Source organism: Taudactylus pleione, unplaced genomic scaffold (assembly GCF_031769625.1).
Source record: "Taudactylus pleione unplaced genomic scaffold, aTauple2 ptg000678l, whole genome shotgun sequence".
Taxonomy (NCBI): domain Eukaryota; kingdom Metazoa; phylum Chordata; class Amphibia; order Anura; family Myobatrachidae; genus Taudactylus; species Taudactylus pleione.
The window spans coordinates 2,873,330-2,900,000 of NW_028285080.1; the positions used below are offsets into that span (position 1 = coordinate 2,873,330).

At 40.1% G+C, this 26,671-nt stretch overlaps 1 protein-coding gene across 1 annotated transcript in view; it reads left to right on the top strand.

The window, feature by feature from the left end:
• The window catches only part of DST (dystonin), a 637,844-nt gene that overhangs the window by 543,966 nt on the left and 67,207 nt on the right, over window positions 1-26,671 (top strand). Inside the window, exons 71-81 of the mRNA XM_088455927.1 lie at window positions 3,484-3,690; window positions 10,010-10,129; window positions 10,225-10,332; window positions 13,535-13,753; window positions 19,839-20,042; window positions 23,048-23,279; window positions 23,584-23,810; window positions 25,584-25,706; window positions 25,834-25,935; window positions 26,263-26,364; window positions 26,524-26,671. The exon at window positions 26,524-26,671 is cut by the window's right edge and continues 26 nt beyond it. Coding sequence (XP_088312053.1) covers window positions 3,484-3,690; window positions 10,010-10,129; window positions 10,225-10,332; window positions 13,535-13,753; window positions 19,839-20,042; window positions 23,048-23,279; window positions 23,584-23,810; window positions 25,584-25,706; window positions 25,834-25,935; window positions 26,263-26,364; window positions 26,524-26,671 — 1,792 coding nt within the window. The remainder of the gene's footprint in view (window positions 1-3,483; window positions 3,691-10,009; window positions 10,130-10,224; window positions 10,333-13,534; window positions 13,754-19,838; window positions 20,043-23,047; window positions 23,280-23,583; window positions 23,811-25,583; window positions 25,707-25,833; window positions 25,936-26,262; window positions 26,365-26,523) is intronic.

Below are 26,671 nucleotides of genomic sequence, written 5' to 3' on the forward strand. Positions count from 1 at the left end.
AAAGTACATAAACAAATAGGTTGACCAGTAACTTACAGTACAATACAACACAGGACGAGGACAAGAATAATATACATCGCTACATTACTGACCATAACACCCATAAGCAACAGAGCAAATATACTAATACACTCCTGAAGGCTGCTGGGAATTCACTACTGTGCCAATATAGTTTATAGAGTGCTGACTAAAAGAGGAATTGTGTATGGTACTAGTCTATAGGTTGATAAATGGTTACCTGTAAGACATGATATACTATACTTGCACTTTATAGCTGCTCACATATGAACATATGTCGGCCATAATTACGTACATCTCTATATTGTGTGTACTTGTCTGTGCTCCATTTCAAAACGTGCAGATCTAACACACGCAAGATACGCTCTGCAAACAGGCATTCGTTCAGCTCTGCAGCAGCCCCATAAAGTGCAATTTGTCTTGATAGTTTGTTTGATAAGGCTAGATTTGTTACTCATGGTTCCAAATCTGGGCTCCAAAATAATCAATGAACACAATCAAAATACAATCCTGTTAGTTAGGAAATGATTTTCAGTTTCAGAATTCCAAGTTGAACTGTAACCCCCATTGCAAAGTATGTGAAGTGTTTTGACCGAAAAGTGCTGCAAGTTGTATAGTGCTGCAAGTTGTATAGTGTATAGTGCTGCAAGTTGTATAGTGTATAGTGCTGCAAGTTGTATAGTGTATAGTGCTGCAAGTTGTATAGTGTATAGTGCTGCAAGTTGTATAGTGTATAGTGCTGCAAGTTGTATAGTGTATAGTGCTGCAAGTTGTATAGTGTATAGTGCTGCAAGTTGTATAGTGTATAGTGCTGCAAGTTGTATAGTGTATAGTGCTGCAAGTTGTATAGTGTATAGTGCTGCAAGTTGTATAGTGTATAGTGCTGCAAGTTGTATAGTGTATAGTGCTGCAAGTTGTATAGTGTATAGTGCTGCAAGTTGTATAGTGTATAGTGCTGCAAGTTGTATAGTGTATAGTGCTGCAAGTTGTATAGTGTATAGTGCTGCAAGTTGTATAGTGTATAGTGCTGCAAGTTGTATAGTGTATAGTGCTGCAAGTTGTATAGTGTATAGTGCTGCAAGTTGTATAGTGTATAGTGCTGCAAGTTGTATAGTGTATAGTGCTGCAAGTTGTATAGTGTATAGTGCTGCAAGTTGTATAGTGTATAGTGCTGCAAGTTGTATAGTGTATAGTGCTGCAAGTTGTATAGTGTATAGTGCTGCAAGTTGTATAGTGTATAGTGCTGCAAGTTGTATAGTGTATAGTGCTGCAAGTTGTATAGTGTATAGTGCTGCAAGTTGTATAGTGTATAGTGCTGCAAGTTGTATAGTGTATAGTGCTGCCTGCAAGTTGTATAGTGTATAGTGCTGCAAGTTGTATAGTGTATAGTGCTGCAAGTTGTATAGTGTATAGTGCTGCAAGTTGTATAGTGTATAGTGCTGCAAGTTGTATAGTGTATAGTGCTGCAAGTTGTATAGTGTATAGTGCTGCAAGTTGTATAGTGTATAGTGCTGCAAGTTGTATAGTGTATAGTGCTGCAAGTTGTATAGTGTATAGTGCTGCAAGTTGTATAGTGTATAGTGCTGCAAGTTGTATAGTGTATAGTGCTGCAAGTTGTATAGTGTATAGTGCTGCAAGTTGTATAGTGTATAGTGCTGCAAGTTGTATAGTGTATAGTGCTGCAAGTTGTATAGTGTATAGTGCTGCAAGTTGTATAGTGTATAGTGCTGCAAGTTGTATAGTGTATAGTGCTGCAAGTTGTATAGTGTATAGTGCTGCAAGTTGTATAGTGTGGCTATATAACTTACTGTTCATTCTATGGTTATACAGATTTCCACGTGTTTAGGCACTTTTAAATACAGTATGCAAATTAATTTATGCTATAATATTCACTGGATAATTTCATGATAATATACCAAAAGAAAATACAATTTAATTTTGTCTTTGAGATTGTAATAATAAATCCTAAATCTTGATTATATTGACCTACAGTCTTTGGTTGGCACTAACGTCAGTTGATCCCACTGGTGTCAGCCACGCTAATTCTCTTTTCATCAGCTGAACTTGTATATCTTGTAGAGTGTAAGCAGTCAGTATGGGAATTTATATACAACTCAGGTCTGCTCACACAGTCCAGTGTTATGGTTCAATAAATGTCAGAATGATTAAGGAGGGTATTTACGCAGACATAATAGCTCTGTAACCTGGATATACATTTGCCTGTCTTAAATATGTGCAGGATCATTTCACACACACTGGGCCTGATTCAGAGGTGCACCATACATGCCTACCCTCCCGGTTTTCGCGGGAGGCTCCCGATTTTTCGGGTAGCCCCCCGCACCCCCGGAAGGGTTGGCATTTCTCCCGCATTCTGCCCACTTCCTAGTGAAGTGGGCAGAATGAGGAGAATACCCGCGGCGATCGCGGGTCTCCATGTAGGGGGCGGGGCTTAAAACATGATTCTACATGAATAATGTAATTTGGACCCACCCCCTATGCAAATTATAGCCTATCGCGACAATTTTACCATGAGGGGACGGGCTTAATGACGTGAATCGTCAGGCCACGCCCGCATCACCCCCCTCCTGCTTCTCTTACCCGGGCTTCTCCCGGGAAGAGATCTGAAAAGGTAGGCAACTCTGAGGTGCACACTATTGCAGCCGCGACTGCGTCTATCGCCGCTGAGCGACTGCGTCTTTATGCTAAAGTCGCAGCTAATGGTATTCATACTAAGACGTCCACAGGCTGCAGCGCTAAGCTGCCGCTGTGCATATTAAGACGCACCATCAGTTACACCATCAGAGATTCCACCAGCCCTATTGATGTGCAGAATCTCCGCCTGAACACATCCCCCTGTGCCAGTGCAGCCATGTCTTTAGCCCCTCCCCATGTTATCACCCAGACGCTCACTGAAATCCTCAGCTCTTGCGTCCAACTTTGTTCTGTGGCTTAGAGCGGTAACCAACGTGACGCATGCGCAGTGTGACTCGGACGTATGCCCAGACTGAAAACATTGCCCTCTTGAGTGCAACATCAACATTACGTGCACCTCTCATCAGGCCCATTGTGGTCTGTTGCAGCAGAGCTAGAAAATATAACCCAGTACTAATTGTATAGCCAGTATGATTCAGAACCCATTGTGTTAGAAAGTGACCCACTAGGTTATTTATACAGTACAATCTCAGTTCCTGGTTGTAAATCTCACCCATGACAAATCAGGATTCTCTCTCCCCCTATATGATAATGGTTATGTGTGATCCTTATGAAATGCTCAAATTGAGATTTCTGAGTTTAGTAATATACAGCAGATATCAATGATCCATACAGTTTTTAACAAAAAAGTTATATCTTTACTAAAACATAGAAAAACCTTGATGTGTGCAATATAATTAATCAGTGAGATCATCAGCGATTTACAGTATAACACAAAATAATGTAATAATCTTATTACATTTTCTTTTGAAGGAACTGCAATTAGAAGCCAAGAAGAACAAGTCTTTGTTGGACTCCCTGAATGAAGTTAGCAGCGCTTTGCTGGAACTGGTGCCTTGGAGAGCTAGAGGAGGACTTGACAGGATGGTAACACAGGACAATGACCGCTACAGATTAGTAAACGACACCCTTATACAAATGGTGGAAGAGATGGACGCTGCCAGATTGCGATCTCAGCAGGTACACAAGACCCATTGATTTTTTTTTTTAGCGTGTTACAACAAAATGGCTACCTCAGACCAGAACAAATCTTTTCAAAAATAATCTTACCACTTATTTGATATGCCTGGATGACAAAAGCATAGCTTGAAAAGAAATGTAAGGTTAAGATAATTAGGAGCAGGGGCACAGCTAATCTGTATATTGTGAGAGCCATCTGCTTCATTGTTCATAGACCATCCTAAAATAATATGTCTGTGCTTTTCAAGATAAAGAAATGAGACAGATAGCGCTGTGCTATACTTTTATATATCACTTGCCTTGTTTTTCTAATCCCATATTATAATACACAAAGATCTCCTCCATCAGGAAGTGTATATGTTTAGCATACTTTGTCCTATTTACAATAATGGGATTAATGAAGTGCAGTGCCTCTGTTTGCTTTGATTAATTTATCTTTTAGTCAGTAGGAATGTTAATTCCAGGGCATATCTAATGAGTAGCATAACAAAGGTAACATGTCCTGTCTGCCTCTGGTGACAAAGGTCTGCTCAGTTCATTTTGTGTATTTAGTTTTGATGCGGTTAGTTTGGAACTGTGAGTGTATGGTTATTTAATATTATCAGAGGGAATAGAAATGCGCTGCCTGATCGTATTTTGTTTTGTCTTGTTGGATAATTTTGCTAGATGTCAATTGCTATCTGTATGTGTATATGTATATGTGTGCACCTATCAGCTAATGGAAGTGACTGGATGACCTATAGTGACTGATCCTATTGTTTAGCCTGGTCAAGAAACCAATATTTCTATGCAATTTTGATCAAAATGGACAACGATCCACTAATTTAGAGATTTGTTAAATAACAGGATCTTAAATGAGTAGCCTAAAGCTGGGTACACACTAGGTCGACCTATCTGACGATTGGTAAGTGCAAACACACTTAACAATTGTCTGCCCGATGTGCTGGGCTTGACGTCACAACTCGGCGGGCATTTAAATTTGCTTGCCCAGTCCAGCTGTCACTCATCAATGGAACCCTGTAGCATGTGTACGGGTGATCGGTGGTTAGCCCGTACGCAACAGCAGATGACCGAAATATCTTTCAGATATATATTGTCCATCTGCTGTGCTGCAACGTCGTTAACAGACATATGGGGTGTGCACATCCGCCGATATCTATCAGTGTGTACCCAGCTTTAGACCACAACAGTGGCTGGGGCATTGAACCTTGTAGTCTGTAATGTTGGTCTGTCGCCTTGCTTGTCTGCCACTGAGACAGTTATACTTTGAACTGCAGTTCCTGAAGGACTCCTCATGGATTTCTAATTACTGAATTAGCAGAACTTATTCCTAATTAGTGACTCATTATAGGAAGCATTGGACTGTTTAAACCCAGACGCTTCCTGTTTCTCTTTCCTGATTATTGTTGTCTGTACCTGAGATTTCACTGCACTGTTTCTACTATTGTCTGTGTACCAAACCTGCTTTGCGTTATAACCTGCGAACAGGCTGTTTTATATATGTTCCTCTTCTGCTTTCACTGAACCTAAGCTGTACCTGATTCATTCCTGGGTACTAGACTATGGGGTAAATTTACTAAGCGTCGGTTTTGGTGTCTATTTCAAACCTTCGGGCATCGTCAGGCATTTGACTGTCATTTTTGTTCCGCCATCAGATATCAACCCCCTATTCCGCTGCAATTTCGATAACAATCTGCGTGGCAGATTTAAAGCACTGCACAAATGACTATGATATGTGCAGGCTTTATATCCGTAATAAGCGTTTAAAAGTATATAAATAAATATATATATATATATGTGTCCTCCCCAGGCTCTATGTTCCGGGCACAACACCCGGCAAGAATCTGCTACCGCCCGACACTTCACATCCCCCCCTGCCCCAGTGCATAACATCTCCTGTCTCCCGGTCACCCTTAATGTGTCCCTGTTGCCATGGACACCGGATGTGACACCGACGTCACATGTTCACGTTAGTGAGGGTTCCAAGACGCGGCACATTGAGGCAGGGGGAGGTTCCGGCCAGAGGACGCTGCATTGGGACGGGGGGAGGTGCCGGGCAGGGGATGCAGCTATGCGACGGGGGAGGTATCGTGCAACGGATGTGGCATTGGGGAGGGTAAGAGTGCCGGGCAGGGGATGCTGCAACGGGGTGGGGGGGACATTGCCCAGCACAGTGCAGGGGCAGTATCAGACTGCAGGGCGAAGATCCCTCCCCCTGTATAAAAGCACAGGCGCTCTGTCCAGGCGGGAACATTTGCCTGAACTGATTAAAGAGAGTAGACCTGCATCCACTCTCTGTGTTGGAGCTGAAAAAAATTTCTGGGGATAGCACTGTATACAATATATATATGAAAGGGGGGTTGAAAAGAACATGCACCTGATAGTGTAGTAAATTAAATAAACTGCTTATCGTGAATACCTAATAGAAAATCTTTGAGGCTTATCTGAAACTCTGCATGGATATTCCAACCAGTGGGATGGATGAGCCTAATGTTTTGGTGTCTGGAAACCTTAATAGGAGGATAGGAGGGTCTCGGTCAGAGCCAGATGGGATAAGTGATATAGGGGCCTATTCATCATACCTAAAGTTTCTGAGGAGGTAATTAGGTTTAGAACTCGCATGGAGTTCTACCTAATTACTGGAGGAATTCATCATTCCTCCTCCCCATAACTATCTATTCCGAAAAGCTGTCCTCTTTGCGATGACAGCTTTTTAGTTAATAGATAGTTATCCCTGCCTGCTCTAACTTACCACAGCTGGAAACAGTGCTGCGTATGCGCTGTTACATCTGTAAAACCAGCGCATGCGCAGCACTGCCTACACCTGCAGTATGTTTATGTCCCTCCCTCCGCTCACCTGACACACACACCTCCCCAGTTCATCACTTACCTGCACACGCAGCAGCCTCCGGCTCCGTCTGCTATGCTATCACGTGTTCTCCCAGCAAAGCATAGTACTGTTTAGAAAAAAAAAACAACGTTTTTTTTTCTAAACTTTATTCTGTTCTGCTGGGAGAACACAATGTCAGCATAGCAGACGGAGCCAGAGGAAAGACCAGAGCGCCGGAGGGAGACGCCGGGGGACCTGTCCAGCTGGAAGCAGGTAAGTGTTACCTACTATACGCCACCTCACAGTGGCGGATAGTAACACCATCAAATTCCGAAAATACATAATTTTCGGAATTTGATGAAAACCATAATTTCCACATCCCCATACTAATGTATGTGGAGTGTGGAAACTAACGCAGGGGCACTTAGCAAGGAGATATCAAGTGTGTTCATGAATACTAAAATAACATTAATTAAGGAAAATGTCCTTAAAAACGTTATTTTAGTGTTGATGAATAGGCCCCTTAGTGATATAGTAGTACTTCTTTGATAAGACCAATTTTGGCAATGCAGATAATATATATGCGTACCAGAAAACACTTTAAAAACAGCATGTAGTCATAGATTCCTGAGCACTTCCTCCAATATCCCTTGATAACCCCAACAATTTCTGCATGCATAGGTTATAGGCAGGAGAGCGATCACTGCCCGGAGCACACAGAGCAGATAGGAGAAGAGCTCATTTGGGGCAACAATTTGTGTGCCATCCGAATACTATTTTCTCCACCTTATAAATTCGGGGTTTGAATTCGGGTTTTTAGTCTTCTAATTAAAAAAAAACATTGATACTGAGCCGAAGTTCTACTGTGTTCTTAATGCTCTATTTTCAGCAAATTCACATCAGATTTAGCTATAGTAAATCAGCAGATAGCATACCCGCCGGTAATCCGCAAAAAAAACCCAAATCTGACACTTAGTAAATGTACCCCTATTTCTCTGATACCAGATCCATTATAGATTGTTAATTCGGCATTTGCTTTAAGAAAACCTTCTGCAAGTTATCAAAATCACTATCTTGTTTACATCTACAGATGTGGAGAGTTGTAGATTTGTACTAGATACTGGGAGGTATATTTAATAAAGTATGGGTTTTTAGAAGTGGAGTTGTTGCCCATAGCAACAAATCAGACTCTATTTATCATCTAACTAGCACCTTAATCTGACTGGTTGTTATGGACAACAACTCCACTTCTAAAAACCCAAGAGCTTTCATCTGTACAGATAGAATATAATATCTACTGATGCACTCTTCTTTTCTGTATATATATATATATATATATATATATATATATATATATACTTAAACTAGATTTTGTCATTCACATGCCATGTACATCTTATCTTCTGTCTGTTACAATTAACCCCTTTATAATTTATATACTGTATATATATATAGTTCATCTATGCAACTAATGATATATGTACAGTATAAGCAGGGGTGTATCTAGTATCAGTGCATGGCTCTGATTCGTACTTGACAACTTTTTTAATGTCCCGGAGAGTGACGTCAAGGAGGGGAATTTTGGGAGAACATGATTCTGCAAGTTGAGTTATTACAGCTCCACTTCCAGTTGTATAGTGACGCATTTACCTGCATTGTGACATGATTCACAGCGAATCACAACCTCAAACCCCTGGACCGCCCCTGGGGGAAGTGAGTGGATCCAGCAGCACTCTTATGGAAGTCCAGGAGTGCACCTCTAAATTCAAGTGTTTCCTAGACATTCTGAAAGAGTAGGCAACTATGCATTGTTTGTTACATGAGCAATTAAGCTTAGATGGCCTAGTTCATGTATTCCTTGTACCGCACTAATCATAGCTGTAATGCATTTTCACATCTTTCACCAGAGTTGTGATGCCATATACTAACCGTTCATGTCCTGTATTGCTTTACACTGTATTACTTTACATCTACAATATATCACTGGATACAAGTCAATTTACATGAGAAAATATGGAAATATATAGCTGTAAGTGTTTGTAATATGCCTTTAAGGTAAATATATGGTAACATGAAAGAGATTTCACTTAAAAAATCATGTGAGAAGGGCACAGACATTCGCTGCTGGGGGATTTATAAGGTGCACTAACTTCACATTCAGGGTGCCCAGTTGGTTGCTTCCAAGCCTGTTTTAAGTTCCCCATTAAGTAATGCCTTGAGAACAGAGAAAAGAGAGGGGGCTCCGATAGGTATATTAGGGTCTCAGTGAAAGAGCTCAAACTTTTTAAACTGTGTTTCAATCTATTATATTTGAATTTTCCATTTGTTTAGCATATTCTATTGTGATTTCCTGTTCCTGCTACCGCAGTGTAGTGCCCGGCTATAGCAATAACTACGGTATGGGAGATTTGGGATACAGACTCAAGGCTGAAAATAACATTGATGTAAACAGTAACAGACATAATTAATTGTTATTCCTTGGCAGATGTGTGAGTCATGGAGCATACCATTGTATTATAATTTATGTTGACTTCAATTTTAACTAATATTTATAAAGCTTAAGCCTAACAAAAATAATTACTCATGCCTATTTAGGATATTAGAGGTTTGACTTTGCTTTATTTTCCTTTGTTGCAAAAACAGTAATGTGCATGCTGCCATATCTCCGGAAAGTACTCTTTCATACCTCAATTTAGAAGAACAATTAGGAGTAAATTTACTAAAGTGAGAGTTTTTAGAAGTGAGTTTTAGAAGAGATGTTGCCAATAGCAACCAATCAGATTCTACTTAACTTTTAAATAGCACCTTCTAGAAAATAATAGCTAGAATCTGATTGGTTGCTATGGTCAATATCTCTTCTAAAGCTCACTTCTAAAAACTCTCACATTAGTAAATTTACCCCCTAGCAACATTTTATTTGTTGTAACATTTTTACTTTAGCCGTTCTCTATATCAATAATTATAATATAAACTCAGTAAATGATCACTTTAACCACTAAAGCCTAATTGTATTTAGGTGGTTTTTAATAAGCTAATATGTGAATACATTAAAAACAGTTTGTCAACCTTTAAGACCACACTGAACTCTTATATTTTAATGAACTTGTTTGAGCAGATATAGCGTTACGTTATATATTAGAATGCTGATGTTTTATATAGTAGAATGCTCACATTCTTTCCTCTAATATCCATTGTTGTACTTATGTGCCTTTTGTACATATGTAGTCCTTTCTAAAACACTTCATGCCATTTGTGTTATTTGTGTATATAAATAAATTATATTCAAGATGTAAAAATAGGTCTAGTTAATTCCAGTGTGTTTACATTTGCAGATGGCGTTTAAGCATCAAACACACTTTGAAAATGTTCTTTTATGCATCTGGCGTTATTGCAACTTTGCACTTTTAATGAAATCTGTTATTACTTTATAGTTATGCAGACAGACTTATTGCAGTATTATATCATGTAATCGCATTTATATTGTTTCAGTTTGAGCAATCTGTTGGTGCCGAGCATACATGGATTGAATGTACTAAAAATAAAATAATGGCTCTTGGTCACATCAGGCTTGAGCAAGACCAGACCATGGCTCAGCTACAAGTTCAGAAGGTAATGCAATGTGTGCATGACTGCTATCTACAGACTGATGTGAAATCATTTTTTAGAACAGCCCAGGACTGATAAGCAATTTGTTTTATTTACAGGGATTTGCAATGGAAATTTTAAGACACAAAGACACAATAGATGAGCTGGTCACATCAGGAGATGAAATAATGAGTTCTTTCAGTGAGGAAGATAAACAAACAATGGCGGTATGTTTAGTTCATATACATTGAATATGAGTTGATGCATATTATTCCATATATTAAACTGAAAACAGAGAATCCTAGTGGATCATAGCGCATGCAGCAAAGATCAGAGTAAGGGTCTCTGGTGTGGACAGACCAGTATCGCCGAGCTTGCCAGATGAATATTTACTGATACTGACATCACTTTTTACATAAATTGTTCATTCTCAATATTGTTCAACGCCAAGTGTTTTTCTAAAGTTGGCTGCACTCACTTATGAGTGATGATGCTGGACAGTTTGGCTAATTTCATCTTTCAAAATCCAACATCTTAGCATGTTGAAATGAAATAATCATCATGTCCAAATTCCTGTATAATCATAATAAGTGAGACTGGAGGGGAAATCCAGTCACAATAATTCACATATACTAAAGAAGGGACTGCGCTTATTTATTAGAACCAAGTAGTGAGATGGCAGAAAAAATTAAATAGCAGTCATGTTTCCCAATAATGATAATAATTTAATCAAATTTAAACTAAAATGACAGTATACATATGTAACAGTACATTACAATAGCTATAATAAGGAATAACTATAATGCTGGGATCACATTATGGATAAAACGATATATATGATTTCAACATTCAGTATATTGAATAAAATAGTCCCAGGAAAAGCACCTGTTGAAGGAACAATAAAAAATTGTATCTAATGTTCACTGATGATTAAATGGTATTCCACTTGCATGTGTATGTATGAAGTATTTCATGCAGAATGCTCTATGGGATCACATATGATTAGACAGTTCCAAATAGGCAGAAACCATGAGATAATGTTTGTAAACTTATTAGATGTCACAAGCTTTGACCGCACTTGGTGTACCTGAACCGCAGGGTAAGTCCTCTGATGGGGAGCACATTAAGCACTTCTGTATCTTACAGATCCAAATTTAGTGTCATTGGCGTGATATGGGAGTATCAGATGTGGGAAAGAAGAAAAAAAAATATTAATAAAATAAAATATTTTTGATTGTTTAGCCCTGGAACACTAACCTTAAAAAAATAATGTTATCGCTAACCATGGGTCTGAGAGACCCAATTATTTACACCAGGGGTGGGGAACCTTTTTTTCTGCCAAGGGCCATTTGGATATTTATAACATCATTCCCGGGCCTGGTACTGGCCACGCCCCTTCATGACATCACACTGAGAGGCAAGGCCAAAATTGCTGTGATTACAGCAATGCCCTTAGGATGCTCCGTGGAGCTGTAAGGGCAGCGGTGTGGCCGTCTGAAGCGTCCTAAGGACTGCTGCACTGGTGCCATTCTAGGCACCCTGCTAGCCAGATGAGGCTAGATTTATTGAATTTCAAGTCCCACCTGTGGTTGCCTTGGCAGGGCCAGACCAAATGATTTTCCGGGCCTTATACGTCCCATGGCCCGGATGTTTCCCACCCCTGACACACACTGTTCAGACACTAATCAATGAATAATTATTCTACCAACGACAACATTTTAGAACTCAAGGGATATTATCCACAGAGCGGTAATAGTAAAAAATCACTCACAGTCAAAACACAACATTGCATAGTGAGCCATGTACATAGGCGTTTCACAGCATGTACACTTAAATGACATTTGGATCTTTGACGAGGGAAAAAAACACTTCATTGGCAAGGTTGCAGTCCTTGGGTAGGTTGTGCTGGAACCGGGTTTACTTGAAAGACACTCTGCAATGACGCCAGGTTTCAAGTTGGTCGCTCCAAACAGTGCTCCAACCAAAGCCTTTCTCAAAGCTCTGATGGCCCTCTGAAATGATTTCTGACTGGCCAACATGGCTGAAGAAATGTCATCAAAGACTTCAGACCTCAGAGAGTCCTGCCACCTGAAGAATAGTATACTTTACATGGACATAATGCATCTGCATAAGTGTATCCTGGGGAGCTCTGTCCAGGGCATTCTTGGCCTTCAGAAGGCAGTATATATATATATATATATATACAGTATAACTATCCTGCACCAAACAGTGTTTCAAATGAAATAAGAAAACGTAAAGTGAAACAATTTCTGGAAATGTTACCACACTATCGCTAACCATTAGTCTGAGAGACAAATTCTCTATAACAGCTAAACTATCAACATTCCCCAAATTTCTGTGTCATGGCTGATATAGATCTAATATTATAGTGAGGTACTGAAGATATCAGATTTTTTTTTTTTAATTGTTTCTTTGATTTATTTAGAAATGTGAAAAATGTTCGGCTCAGATAGACCCATGGTCAGTGTTCCAATGTTAAAGCATATTTGTCCTACGTGTTTTCATTAGAACTATCCTATTATTTCGACTGACATACAGATGGGTCCACATACATCTAGCCTCCTTGTGCATTAAACAGCCCCTCTAGTCACGCCATGCCGTGGCGATACTAGGTAGCGCCGAGCATCTTTTTACCTTTAAATCTGTCTTATTTGCACAACTATGCAACTAGATAGCGCAAGCAGCTTCTGCTGATTCAAATTATATGAATCATCCCTATGTTCTGTGAGCAAGTGCGGGTGTATGTGCATATGAAACGCTGCGTTACAGTGTCAGCGGCTGTAACACTGTAACGTATTGTTTAGCATGCAGATACACCCGCAGTCACACACACAGAACATAGGCATGCTGCATATCATTTTAGTCAGCAGAAGCTGCTTATGCTATCTAGTCGCATTGTTGTGCAAATAAGACGCATTTCAAAGTAAAAAGACACACAAAAAGATGCTTGGCGGTACTGAGTCACACTGAGCTCCCGCGTTATGTTTGGCACGACTTGTAGTGTACTGAGGATAGATGTATGTGGAGACATATGTAATAGGATAGGGTGAAAAAAAAACTTTGGCAAAAACGGGGTTCATCGCCGAAAAAATCCCCATTTTTCGCCAATCACAGCTAATTATTAGTGCCCGAACAATGTTCGGGACTAATTGGATACCCGCCCGTAGTGTGCTTGGAAATTCATGATTACGCATTTACAGTAGGGATCCCAATGCTCCAGTGACCAGGGACCTGAGCAGCACTGAGCTGCCAGGCAGAATATCCCCCAAAAATATTATCTGTGGACTTTTACATTTTTTTCATAAATAAACCCCTAAAAATATAGTTAGATTCAAGAACACAGCTGTATCTTGTACTCGGATATAGTAAATCTATTTTTGTTTTCTCATGTATTGTTATGTACTGTAGAAGAAGCTGATAACCCTGGTGAACAGTTACGATGATGTCTGCCACTTGAATGCTGAACGGAACCTCCAGCTAGAGCGAGCAGTGTCTTTAGTGAACCAGTTCTGGGAGACATATGAAGAACTTTGGCCATGGTTGACAGAAACAGAGAAAATCATCTCTGAACTCCCACCACCAGCTCTGAATTATGACACATTGAGACAACAGCAAGAAGACATCAGAGTAAGAACTGCAAAATAAGTACATTTTTTGTGTATGTAGTTTTAAACAACAAAGTACAAAATGTTAATTTAATTTTTACAGTAAATTGACGAATATTTTTTCGGATTACTGTAGGCGGATTACTGTAGACACCTCTGCTGAGTTTGGGAACATTATTTCAGTGTGTGAGAGGGTACAGTTTGTGTGACACAGTTTTACGGTACAGAACACAGTATTTAGTTGTTACTGTTTGTCTTGTCATGTGCAGCATTTATCAGCTAACGTAACATCTCATTAGCAGAATTGTACCATTGTGTTTTTTTTCTTATTAGATTTATTCTCTAATATAAAACATTTTATCTGGTTAGTGGTGGATTTGCAGCGAAAACATATCCATTCATCTCCTAAACAGCTGTGAGTTGACATTAACAGATTATGTAGGATCTATACTCCATTGTTTGACCTAATTGTTTCTGACAATCTTTTAGTGTAGCTTATCTGGTGGTGTAGTATTTTATTCACAGATAAATGTCTGAAAAGTGGCAGAAATGTTTTGTGCTACTGTCCAATCTGTATATCTGATGCACATCTAAAGAAGTAACAAGCTCACTGAAAAATCATAAGAACAAATCAAATTAGTCCTATATGAAGCCTTTCCTAGACCCAGTTATGAACAAAGGCGTACATGATCGGAATAAAGAGTTAAGGCATGGCTAGTAATTTATCAATTATACAGTATTTCTCTTATTTTAATTTATTAGATTTAAGATGGTACTCTACTTAATTGTGAAATTGAAATAGGTCATTTTGGATACTGTGTGATATATAGGTCAGTGTTATCTTTGCAGGTTTATTTGTATTTGTTAAAATGTACTTTTTTCAAACCTGCAAAGTGAAAACAGTGGGCATTAAAATGGCAACCACTGCTTAGGGTGCAATTATAGGAGCATACCAACACTACCCTTATGTGCCTCATTTAAGCATAGTATAGATGTAATTCTAGGTGGCCCTATGTTGATTTGTTTTATTTTTTTGAATCAAACCTTTGGAGAACCATAAGCAGAAAAAATGAACTCTGCGGACTTAAAGTGAGTTCCTTCCCTTGGCAGGCACCTTTACCAGTTACAAAGTACTGTCACTGATCAACTTTTCTTATTTTCTGTTTTGTAGTACAGTTTGGAGATGCACCCATGGGGGGCGTGCACCTACTGCCTGTGGTGTGTGGGCCTCCTGTGATTTGTGTTACTTGCAGTGTTCCTGGGGGGGGGGGAACTTATCAAGCACGCCCCTGCTATTCGCCCTGTTCAATTCCAAAGGACGCAAAAACGGCAACCCACGTTGTCGGAACAGGTGGAAAGTGCTGTCAGAAATGGGGAAATCAGCCTGAACCCCCAAAAAGGTGCACTAACATTGGGGATCAATGAAGATGTCACCGAATAGGCCTAATAAAGCTGTTTGGGGTTCTGAAGTTGTTTCAATAGCTTCTAATTAGCGTCTTTGTACAAGTGGTGAAGAATGGCATAAAGCAGTATTTTTTGGTGCAAATAAGTAGTCCTGTCAAATTTGGAGTACTTCAAAATGGGTGCTAGCATATTTTAAAGTTTGTAAAGTGAAGTTAAAAATATTGTGGAAAAAACACCTGTTGCATGCACATGCAATCAAAAAAACACCTCACCCCTTATTGCAGACCCCCCAAAGTCTATTTTGCTACTTATTATGTTTGTACCCTAACTTTGTACTTTTTCGCCCCCTTTTTCAAAGTCATTTTTTGGGGTGTTCCATATTTTTTTTGTTTATGGATTTTTTGGCGCAGTTATCCTTTGGGAGGCTGTCCCAAGGGTGCTGAGTGGTTTCCCCACCTTTGCACCCCAAAACCGCAATTCTGCACTTTTTTTCCGCCTACTTTCATAGGCGAATCTTTTCCGCCTATTCCATTGCATTGATTTTCCGTGTAGGTGAAAAGTATTTGCAATTGAATACGGCGTAAAGTTTTCGCCTGGCGAAATAACGTCACCCACGATACTTTTCCGCGGATTCCGACTTTTTGCGGCTAATTGAATATGGACCTAAGTAGCACAGCCCTCATTGGTGCTGCATAGCTGCCTCTGCCCTCCAAGCTAGTATTGATGGTGTCACATTTCCATTACACTGACTTCTGATCCGCCCTTGGTGCAATCTACAATATAGGTTTTATTTGTAAGGGGCAGCCCAGTGCTTATCAAGCCCCCAATATTGTATAGTCATAGCCCACCATGGCGTGACCACACACCCCTCTGGGATGCACAAATTGTGTCCTAAGCATTTATGGAGGGGCCCCAAGAAGTTACTTTACCAGGGACGGAAATTCCTCTTGCCAGCCATGGTTACCATGGTCTTTATGGCTGTGTAACTTGCCTTTTTCTCTTACAAAGCTGACTATACCCACATGTTACATGAAACAACATATCGTTTGTATGATATGTTGTTCACCAGCTGCCTCCACAAGCATGGGGTCATTCATCACATTGACCGATTGAGGAGCATGTATGCTTGATCTGTGGATGCGATGAACGTCCCCGCAGGAGCACGCATGCTCGGTCATATTGCATACACACTTGCCAACATGGACGATATGTTGGCCCGATCCCCCGGATCTTGCAACATATTGTCTAGTGTGTACCCACCTTTAGTTGCATACATTTGCATTTTCATGTTTTTGCCATCCACCAATTTGAAGGTTCTGCCAATAGGATCAATTAACTAATCAATCAATCCAGCTAATCAATAAAAGTACCAGCATTGGGTCACATTTCTACATTTATTATGCTTGTAAAACACTAATAAAAGTAGTTACATACACATGCAAATCGAAGTGTAAGGACACCCAATACTGAAGCTGTCTTGCAATACACTTGAAAAGCTAAACAGCCTTTTCATTCCAAGATGTAGTTCCACAATAATTTAGCTGTTTTGTCTCATAAGATATCAAAATAAGTGATTTGCCAAGATCACAAACACTGCTTTCTCTGAAGTGTACAGCTAGAGATTAGTGTTTTTAACAGCCGCTTAATTGCATGTTATATCCACAGTTGGCTCGTGTAATAAAACAGATAAGGTTTTATAGATTTTTTTTCTTACATCATCGTCTTCAGCCTCTTAAACAAAACACCAAACAGCGTAAGTTTAATGCTTGCAAGATTTTTTTCTCCACGTAATTAGGCATTTTGTTACAATATGTAGTATGCAATATACACAAAGCTGTTTAGCTTGTTGGATCACAAATCTTTTACAACTGTAAAGTTAATTATACCTTGCAAAGGTGGAGCTGGTGAGATGTCTTTCAGTTAATTCTGTAAACTGAGTACACATTTACCTGACCCAGCGGCTGACTGACCGCTTCGCCGACAAAGCAGTGGATTTTGTAAACATACACACTTACTAATCGAGGGCTCGATGTGTCTGGCTGAACATCACAACTGGACGGGAATTTAAATTTGCCCTCTCATTTGTCAGTGTCGGTGGTCCCTACAACCAGTGTACAGGTGGTCGGTGGGCCGCCCGTACACACGTGCAGATGCACTGATATATCTGCATGATTTCTCGGCATTGGCTGTGCTGCAGGGCCGACCTGATATACGTGTGAACGACGTCATTCACAGACATATCGGGTGTACACACCCGCCGATGCACTCGCGATATATCGTTTGTCGTTCAAATTAACAATAAATCTACAGTTGACAGATCAGCAATTTCTTTAGGTATGAAGTCATAGCTAACATACTGTATCTAAGGAAAGCCTAAAAGCACAGCAAATAGCATAGCTATATCATAACTCATAGCAAACAGTTCAACATTTCATGTACCAAGGGTATAAACTCACAGGATGTTGAGAGGGGATTTCCACTTTCGAACGACTTTGATGAATTAGCACATCCATGCCCTAAATACATAGCTTTTTCCCCAGTGCTTTTGTATAAACAGGCAGTTTAGTTTTGTTTATTTTTGTTGCAATGTGACAGTTATTAAATAGAGCACATTAACGCCAATATATTCCAGTATGACACCATAAAGCACAGCAAAGCACAGGTAAAATAGTCAGCTACTGAACATGTCTAAAGCTGCTCTGAGTATTGTATCATCATTTGTAAATGATTTTGCTAATGGTGCATACACACGGTCAGATTTCTTATCAGGTATGAACGATAACGATTGTAAAAATCGTTCAATCGTTCATATCTTTGACATGTAGGGCATGCATCGACCAACGATGCGCGTTCCCGCATGTCAGATAACGATATCTGACATCAACTGTGTTTGCAGACAGATTTGGACGATTTCATTCATTTTAATACTGTCAGAAATCGTTCATCGTTCATGAAATAGTTTGTCAAATCGTTCATCGTTGATCTAGCAAGTCTGACCGTGTCTATGCACCATAACAATTAAAGCTGAATTTACCACCTGTCAGATTTACACAAGACTAACTATTGCTACATAGACACGGTCAGGGGCAGAACTATGGGAGACAAAGGAGGCGCCTGCTGCCGGGCCCCAGCTCTAAAGGGGCACCTCCTTCATTGTCCACAACATATTCACCCCACTTAGGGCTGTAACTATGTACCCGGAGTGTACTGTCACGGCCGTGCAATACATGGCACCTCTTCCCGGCACCTGAGAAGCCACCATACATTAGCGGAGAGCTCCATGTCAGACCATCAGCTGCTGCCTTCGTCTTTCTGTAGCCTGTCTGCATGCAAATCAGCGGCTGTGATGGGGGGCACCAAATTATAACTTGCCTCCAGGCGTCTGGGATGAACTTACGCCACTGCACACGGTACAACTTGAACAACCATAGATATTGTTGATAGATTTCCCTCCAACTTTCTGTAGTGCAGGGCAAACAATTTTGGTTGCACACACTTATATCTATTACCACTTTCAGACAGAAAATGTCAAAAAACCCAACTTTTACCCGGAATTTTGTGTACCAGTTTTTTTGCCATTTTCTGTCTGATACCCCTTTCACACAGGAAAATTTAAATCCAGGGTAATTCACTTTTACCCAGAATTTGTTAAAACAAACCTGGGTTTTTTCCCTGTGTGAAAGGGTCAACTCTGGACTTATTTCCTGGGTCTACGACCCTGCAAAAAACCAGGGTCGGAGACCTGGGATTTTAGTACTGGATTGACCCTTTTACACAGGGAATAAAACCCAGGTTTTTTAGCAAATTACCGGGTAAAAATGAATTACCCTGGATTTTCATTTTCAGTGTGATAGGGGTATATGATAGCTATTTCAGTGAAGCTATCTTTTTACATGCAAATCTTTACAAAATCGTCCAAGTTGACCTGCATGCATGAAAGACCATAGATATCGTTATCGTTCATGTGGGAACGCACTGCATAAAAATTAACGATATGAACGAGTTATCGTTGAATGATATCGTTGTCGTTCATATCATTCTGGAAAATCGTCCGTGTGTATGCAGCTTAAAGCTATTGGTGCAAGATTTTGAGTGCATCACCATATTATTAAGTAACAATTTTGCAGCTTACTAATGATGTGATACAGACAATGTAGCTACATTGAGCTTGTCATTTCTAGCTACATCTAGCTTGTCATTCACTTCAAACACCCCAGCAGCACCCAGACATAACTCTCACCTCCCTTCAGGGCTGGCGCCAGAGGCCGCTACCCTGCCCAAGATGCTTATAGAACATTGTACTGTAGATCACATTCCTCCTTCCGTACGCCATCTTACCTTTTTAGAAATCATATACAATTTCTAATTTGCATCACTCTAAAAAGTGTACTGTTGGATGGCTTGACATGTTTTGAGATTAATCTTTGTTCTGTACTATTCATGTGTTCCTTTTGTTAATTCACTGTATGAAAGGTGCTAGTTGTACTCAATACATAAATATTTAAAGTAAGCTTTTCCTTACCCACATGATTTAAACTAACTATAAATTTTATGACGTATGTCTAGATATTCTGCCTACATCGGTACTTTCATATTTCTAGAGAACTTTGTTTAGAGTACTTTGCCAGCTGGATGTATTAAGAGACATGTTGGGGAGTCTGAACCTTTAACGTTATTATTAACCAGTTTGTTTTTTGTCATAGCAACTCCGTGAACTGATTGCAGAACACAAACCTCATATAGATAAAATGAACAAAACTGGTCCCCAGCTGCTGGAACTCAGTCCTGAAGAAGGGTTCTTTATCCAGGAGAAATATATATCAGCAGATTCTCTGTACAGTGACATCAAAGAGGTTGTAAAGAATCGGGCAATTGCCTTGGATGAAGCTATTTCTCAGTCATCTCAGGTATTGATTAAAGTCTCATACACATTTTTTTTATCATGGTCTTATCAATCAATAAACAAGCACTGCTGGGTCATTTTGTATCATTAATACATGTTGCTTGTGATATGTTTCCAAACAACACATTATTTTATGCTTGTTTTATGGTAGGAATAGTACATTTTCTCAGGATTAATAATATACTGTATATTAACAGTATTATATTACATTATTCACATAGCAGTAACATTTGTCCCTTCACACACTTAGGTACACAATGGTGTAACTTTAATGTTTTGTAATTCTAGTGAAAACGTATCTCCAGGATATCAGCTCAGTTCACCGACTTGCCCCTCCCTCTCTCTGACCATCGCTTACTCTCCTTCAGCATCACCCTTCCCCTCACTCCTCCCCTCTTCCCTAAACACTCTTACTAGGTGGAATCTTGGCAGACTCTGGATCCGCATTCATCATCTTCACCACTTACTCCTTCCTCACAAAAGACTTTGAGTCTGATTCAGAGACGGATGCAAAAGTGATTGCGCACGCAATCGAGCAATCGTTTGCCAACGCACATGCATATAAGCCGCACTGCACTTGTGCAGCAAACGCACTGCGATCATGGACACATTGGAATCCACCATAGTGTGAGTGACAGGAGGTGGTGACGGGAGGTGGTCAGAAAAAATCAGGCGTTCCTGTCCGTTTAAACGCCGTTACATGGGCGTGCATTTATTAGCCAATGCTATTGCATATGCAGCTCTGCTTGTCTGAAGAGCTCCCAAGGCTGTGGCAGTTCAGACCTGCCGCAAGGTTTAGATGGCTGCCGATGTGACCGATATTTACGCAGGTATGTATCGCCATATGCAGGTAAGAATGCAGCGGTGGGCTTTATGCTCGGGTGATCTTTGCCAACATTAGCATATTTTTGCAGCAGCGTTGCGTATGTAATCACAGCTGTGATCGTATTAGCGTTCATCTCTGAATCGGGCCCTCTATATGGATCATTGCCCACAGCTGTGCTAACCCAGGTACTGCAACATCAGTTAGATACATATACTACACCCGGATCCATTACACAATGCTGCATTATACAAGCTGGTAATATCCTGTCATTATTATACCAGGAGCTGGTTTTCTACATTTGAGACTTTCTATCATGATCAGATTCAATTTAGGTCTAATGTGGTACTTCACATATCCATATTAGAAGAAGCTATTTTAACAACACACATATATATGATTGGATTATTGTTTCTGTATTTTAAACCATTGTGTTGTCTAGGATTTAATAAATGTGTATTGCTAACTCATAGTTTACTTAGATACCCTTTTAATTTATATAAAAGTTTTTAATCTTTCAAATTATTATTCTTTATACCTTGGCGCACTTTATTCCGCTGTCCTTCCTTTCTTGGTTCCGGGTGTGGATTAAACGATCGACAATGTAAAGGTCGACAGTCAATAAGTCAACACCAGATGGTCGACATGCAATAGGTCAACAGGGACAAAATGTCAACAGGGATAAAAGGTTGACTATCAAAATGTCGACAGGTTCAAATGGTCGTCACATTTATTTTGTAATTTAATCCTAACCTTACCCTTGGTTAGTGCCTAACCCTAACGCTCCCCCTAGTGCCTAAACCTAACCTTAGCCTAATCCTCCCACTAGTGACTAAGCCTAACCGTCCCCTCTGGCAGCCTAACCCTAATCATCCCCCAAGTGCCTAACCCTAATCTTAAAAATGTAGAAAAACCATAAATAAGATGTCGACCATTTGTGTGTCAATCATTTGAACTTTTCGACCTTTTAACACTGTCGACCTTTAGTCAGTTGACCTTTTGTACCTGTCGACCTATTGCATGTCAACCATCTAGTGTGGACCTATTGACTGTCGACCTTTAAATTGTCTGTCTTCTATCCGGATCCCCTTGGTTTCTTCTTTGCACTTATTACACGGCATGAAAACTGCATGATAAGTGTTGCCTAATAATTTGCTCCACGAGAGCCAATTGGTTTAGTTTTCTGTACATATTTCAAGTATGCCTTTTTCTTATTCTTGGAGCTTATGCAAGGCTGGTAGAAAAATGGAAGTAACTAGTCATCATCATCAGCTTGTACTTGCACCTTCGTACGGAAAGTGTAAAAGATATGCCTCCTAACATGTAAGAGGCCATACATATTATATTAAAAAAATATTAACGGGATATCCCCTTTATAACCACTGTTTTCTAGGGCTACACGCAGATATAAGGAGGGACTGCAGCAGATATCTCCAATATTTGCCACTGTCCACTCCATTTCCAACTGGAAAAGCAGCCCCTATAGGTTTCTATAGGGGCTGCTAAAAAGTAAGATTCACTGATGGTGGTGTTAGCCCATAATCAGCCTATGGACAGCCTATGGACTACACCTTTGCAAGTTTTAGTGAAGAGGGATCCGTAGAGATCCCTCTCCACCGGCCTCCACTGCTGTATGAGCAGGAAGATGGCCGTCTATGTACATCACACGTGCTGATGCCGAACCTGGAAGTCTGAGTGATAGTGTGAGACTTCTATTACTCTACTTACAGCTCGTCACCAGGATGGGTTCTATAGGAGCACGTTACCCAGCAAGAGAATAAAACTAAATTCAAGTAAATACTTTAATTTTCACTTTGCTTATTTAGTTTCTGTTATCACATCCACACTTTATAATGCGAGATATGATAACTGAGTCCTAAGTGAGATTTCCTTTCACTCACGTTTTGCCTGTTTGGTGGTAAGGATCCATGTGCCCAAATTGCATATGACTCTGCATAGCTACATTTCCATGTGCTCATTATTTGAGCATCCACACAGAATGCGCTATGCAAACGAGCGTACTTTCAAATCACCAGTCCCTATTTTTTTCCTCAGGATGTTCTAAATGTAGAATATTAACAATATGCTACTTTAAGCAGTGCGAAAATATATATTTCTATACTTAAGAGATGATTGGTAATATATAATGTTTAAGCATTGCTTTGAATTATTATTTTTATTTCTAGTTCCACGACAAGATTGACCCAACACTTGAAAACCTGGACCGAATAGCTGAGCGTCTGAGACAGCCACCGTCCATCTCTGCAGAGTGCGAGAAGATCAGAGAACAGATTAGTGAGAATAAAAATGTTTCTGTGGAGCTTGAAAAGCTTCAGCCTGTCTATGAGATGCTGAAGATGCGTGGAGAGGAAATGATCGCCCGCTCAGAAGGGGCTGATAAGGACATCTCAGCCAAAGGTAATTTATTGTGCAAGACAGGGACCATTCTTTTCATTTTCAATGGATGGTAAACAGTAAAGTCTTCACTGCTATTCTTATGTCAGTTACGTTGTTCATAACTCTCTTTTTTTATTGTTGTGAACTGTGTTTTTGGTAACATAAAACTGGTACAATGATCTGTATGTGATGGCCTTTACTTAGGAGTTATTAAGGCGTAATTGCAGCTTTTAAAAAATATAGTAATGTATAAACTAGTCTGAATTATTAGAAGTGAATGTGATTGCAGGCGGAGCTGTTTATACAGTGTCTTTTTTTGCTCCAGCTGTACAAGATAAGCTTGACCAAATGGTCTTTATCTGGGAGGACATCCAGGCTCTGACAGAGGAAAGGGAGGCCCAATTGCTGGATGTGATGGAACTGGCAGAGAAGTTCTGGTGTGATCACATTGCTTTATTAGCCACCATTAAAGATACGCAGGACTTTATCCGTGAACTCGATGAACCTGGAGTTGATCCCTCTGTTGTAAAACAGCAACAGGAGGCAGCAGAGGTGAGATGGCTGAGGAAGACATACAGGGCCTGATTCAGAGCCGGACGCTATTTGCGCTCGCTGGTTCAGAAAAAGGGGCCGGATATTTAAATTGAGCGCTCGCTCTTTGCGGTCTGTTGACGCCTCTATGTCTGAGCAAGCGAACGAAACATGCGCTCGCTATTTTGTAAAGACGCCCCTTGGCCGCTCGCATCATACGTCATCTCCGCTATTTATTAGATTAATCGAGTACATCGAAAGGCGTATGAACTGCTCACTATTCTTGTGGTAGCATTTTCCTACCGCAATCATGCGAGCAGTTCAGGCTAAAAGACACCCGACTGACGTGGTTGATGACGCTGCTTTGTTAATTATGCATACCCTTAAAACGCCCGTTTTGACCGTTTGGCACGCCTGCGTTCGGATCTACACTCCCCGTTTTCAAGCACCTTCCCCCGTTACCACCCACAAACGCCTCATCCTGTCACTCAAATTAACAGGCATTCGCTATTTTGCGAGCACGCGATTTCCGACCGCACTGACTGGTTGGCGCATGCGCATTACGACCCATACGCATGCGCAGATGTGCGAACATCGCTCGGAGCGAACAAGCGGCCGCTTACGAGCGGCTCTGAATCAGGCCCACAGTACTAAGCTGCTAGAGTTGTATATGGTGTCTGACAGGCAAAATATTGGCCCTGTCTCCATATCTGTAAATTAAGATTATTTTTTACCACCATATTCAATGTTTCTATAAATAACCTTGGTGAGTCTGAAAATAAATTGTCATGGATGTATAATTCTCACATCTGTCTTATTCCTTTTTAAAATGTGCTTGATACCTACATACCAACATTGTTGGCCGGACTGATCATTTTGGATAGACCTTTGGTACAGGACTTACAGCACAGTGCGTCTGGTTTTGGTCTGAGATAGTGGCGGGTCCAGAGGTGGGGCTTCAGCGCAGTCCAATATTCAAATAGGGAAGCCACCCCAAATGCTACCAAACATCACTGGTAGTTGGTGTGGCTCCCCTATTTTAATATTGGACTGCGCTGCAGCCACACCTCTGGAGCACGCCACTGGTCTGGGACAATATCCATGAGAATGCTAGGAACCAGTGACTTCACAAGGCACTAAACGATTTTGCCTGCTTGTGGATTGTTAGGGGTAAATTTACTAAAGTGAGCATTTTTAGAAGTGAGTTTTAAAAGTGATGTTGCCCATAGCAACCAATCAGATTCTACACTAGCACCTTCTAGAAGATAATAGCTAGAATCTGATTGGTTGCTTTGGGCAACATCACTTTTAAAACTCTCTTCTAAAAACTCTCACTTTAGTAAATTTACCCCTTAGGCTTCATTCTACCGAATTCCACTTCTGGCTAAAAAAATGGTCTTGTAGTTGTACAGTTGATAAATTACACCAGGATATTACACCAAATTTTCGTTATAATCACATTGAAGCAATGACTCAGCAAATGTTTAGTCTAAAACTGCTGCACTTTTCAACTTCTGCAAGTTCACGATTTAAGGGTGAACTACACCCATTTATCAAAGTTTCATTCAGACATAGGGCTGCCATTGTTTTATTCAACAAGAAAAACTTTATGCAACATGTTTTGTTCAGAAATTAAGACTTGCTGCCACATTTATTGGCTGTTTTGGCTAAGCTGTAATGTATAAAATTAAACCTAAAGTCAAGTATGGTCTGAATATAATATTTATAGAGACTGCTGTGTTCACTATAATTAAGTATTGTGCTAAACAAAGACCATGTTTATTTCATTTTTAGGTAATTAAAGAAGAGATCGATATACTGCAAGAAGAGCTGGACCTTGTCATTGCTCTTGGGTCAGACCTGACTTCTGCTTGTGGTGAACCTGACAAACCTGTTGTGAATAAAAATATAGATGAGGTAAATATTGATTTGATTTATACATTGCTGATAGTATATACACCAAGACGTAAAAATATTATGTTAGAAGGTGACTCTAATGGCTCCATATTAATGGAGTTACCATTAATTACTGGTTTATTTCTAGCTAAACTCGGCATGGGACACACTAAACAAAACCTGGAAGGAGCGAGTTAAGAAGCTGGATGAAGCCATGCAGGCTGCCGTGCAGTATCAGGATGGGCTACAGGTACAGTTCAGTGTCTATAGGGTACAGCGTGCCAGATACATTGTGCCATTTCTGTTAATCCTACATTATGCGTAGTATAGCATACCCAGCACAGCGTAATATGTGTTTTATTATATGTGTTGTTTCATGTTAGAGGTGGTGAGATTATCTGTTCTTTCATGTTCAATATATGTTATGGACTCCATTACCATGCATAATTGTAATTATTGTGTTATTTTGGTAATGTTCTCAGGCTATTGATCTGACAGGACCAATCTTCCAAATAGTCTCCATTTATTGATGTGTAATATTGTCGCCTATGTTAGAACATTATGTCATTTCTCTTAGGCACTCTTTGACTGGGTGGATTTCGCCACAGGGAGGATAGAGTCGATGTCACCAATAGGAACGGATTTAGAAACAGTGAAGCAGCAAATGACTGAGCTTAAGGTACAGTAACAAGTCATCTCTGTTGGGTTATTTCTTAGTATACTGCATGTACTGTATGTAAGGTATGGGAAGCAGCCCATAGGTCCTGTTATGATGACAATATAGTGTTGAAGCTTTCAGCTATGTGTCTTGTCTTACGAGCTTCATTTGTCACTGCAGCAATTCAAGACAGAGGCTTATTATCAGCAAATAGAACTGGAGAGGCTGAACCACCAGAAAGAGCTGTTGCAGAAGAAGGTGACAGACGAGAATGATAAGCTAGCTGTTGAAGACTCCTTCAAAGAACTGAAATATTTATGGCAAGCTG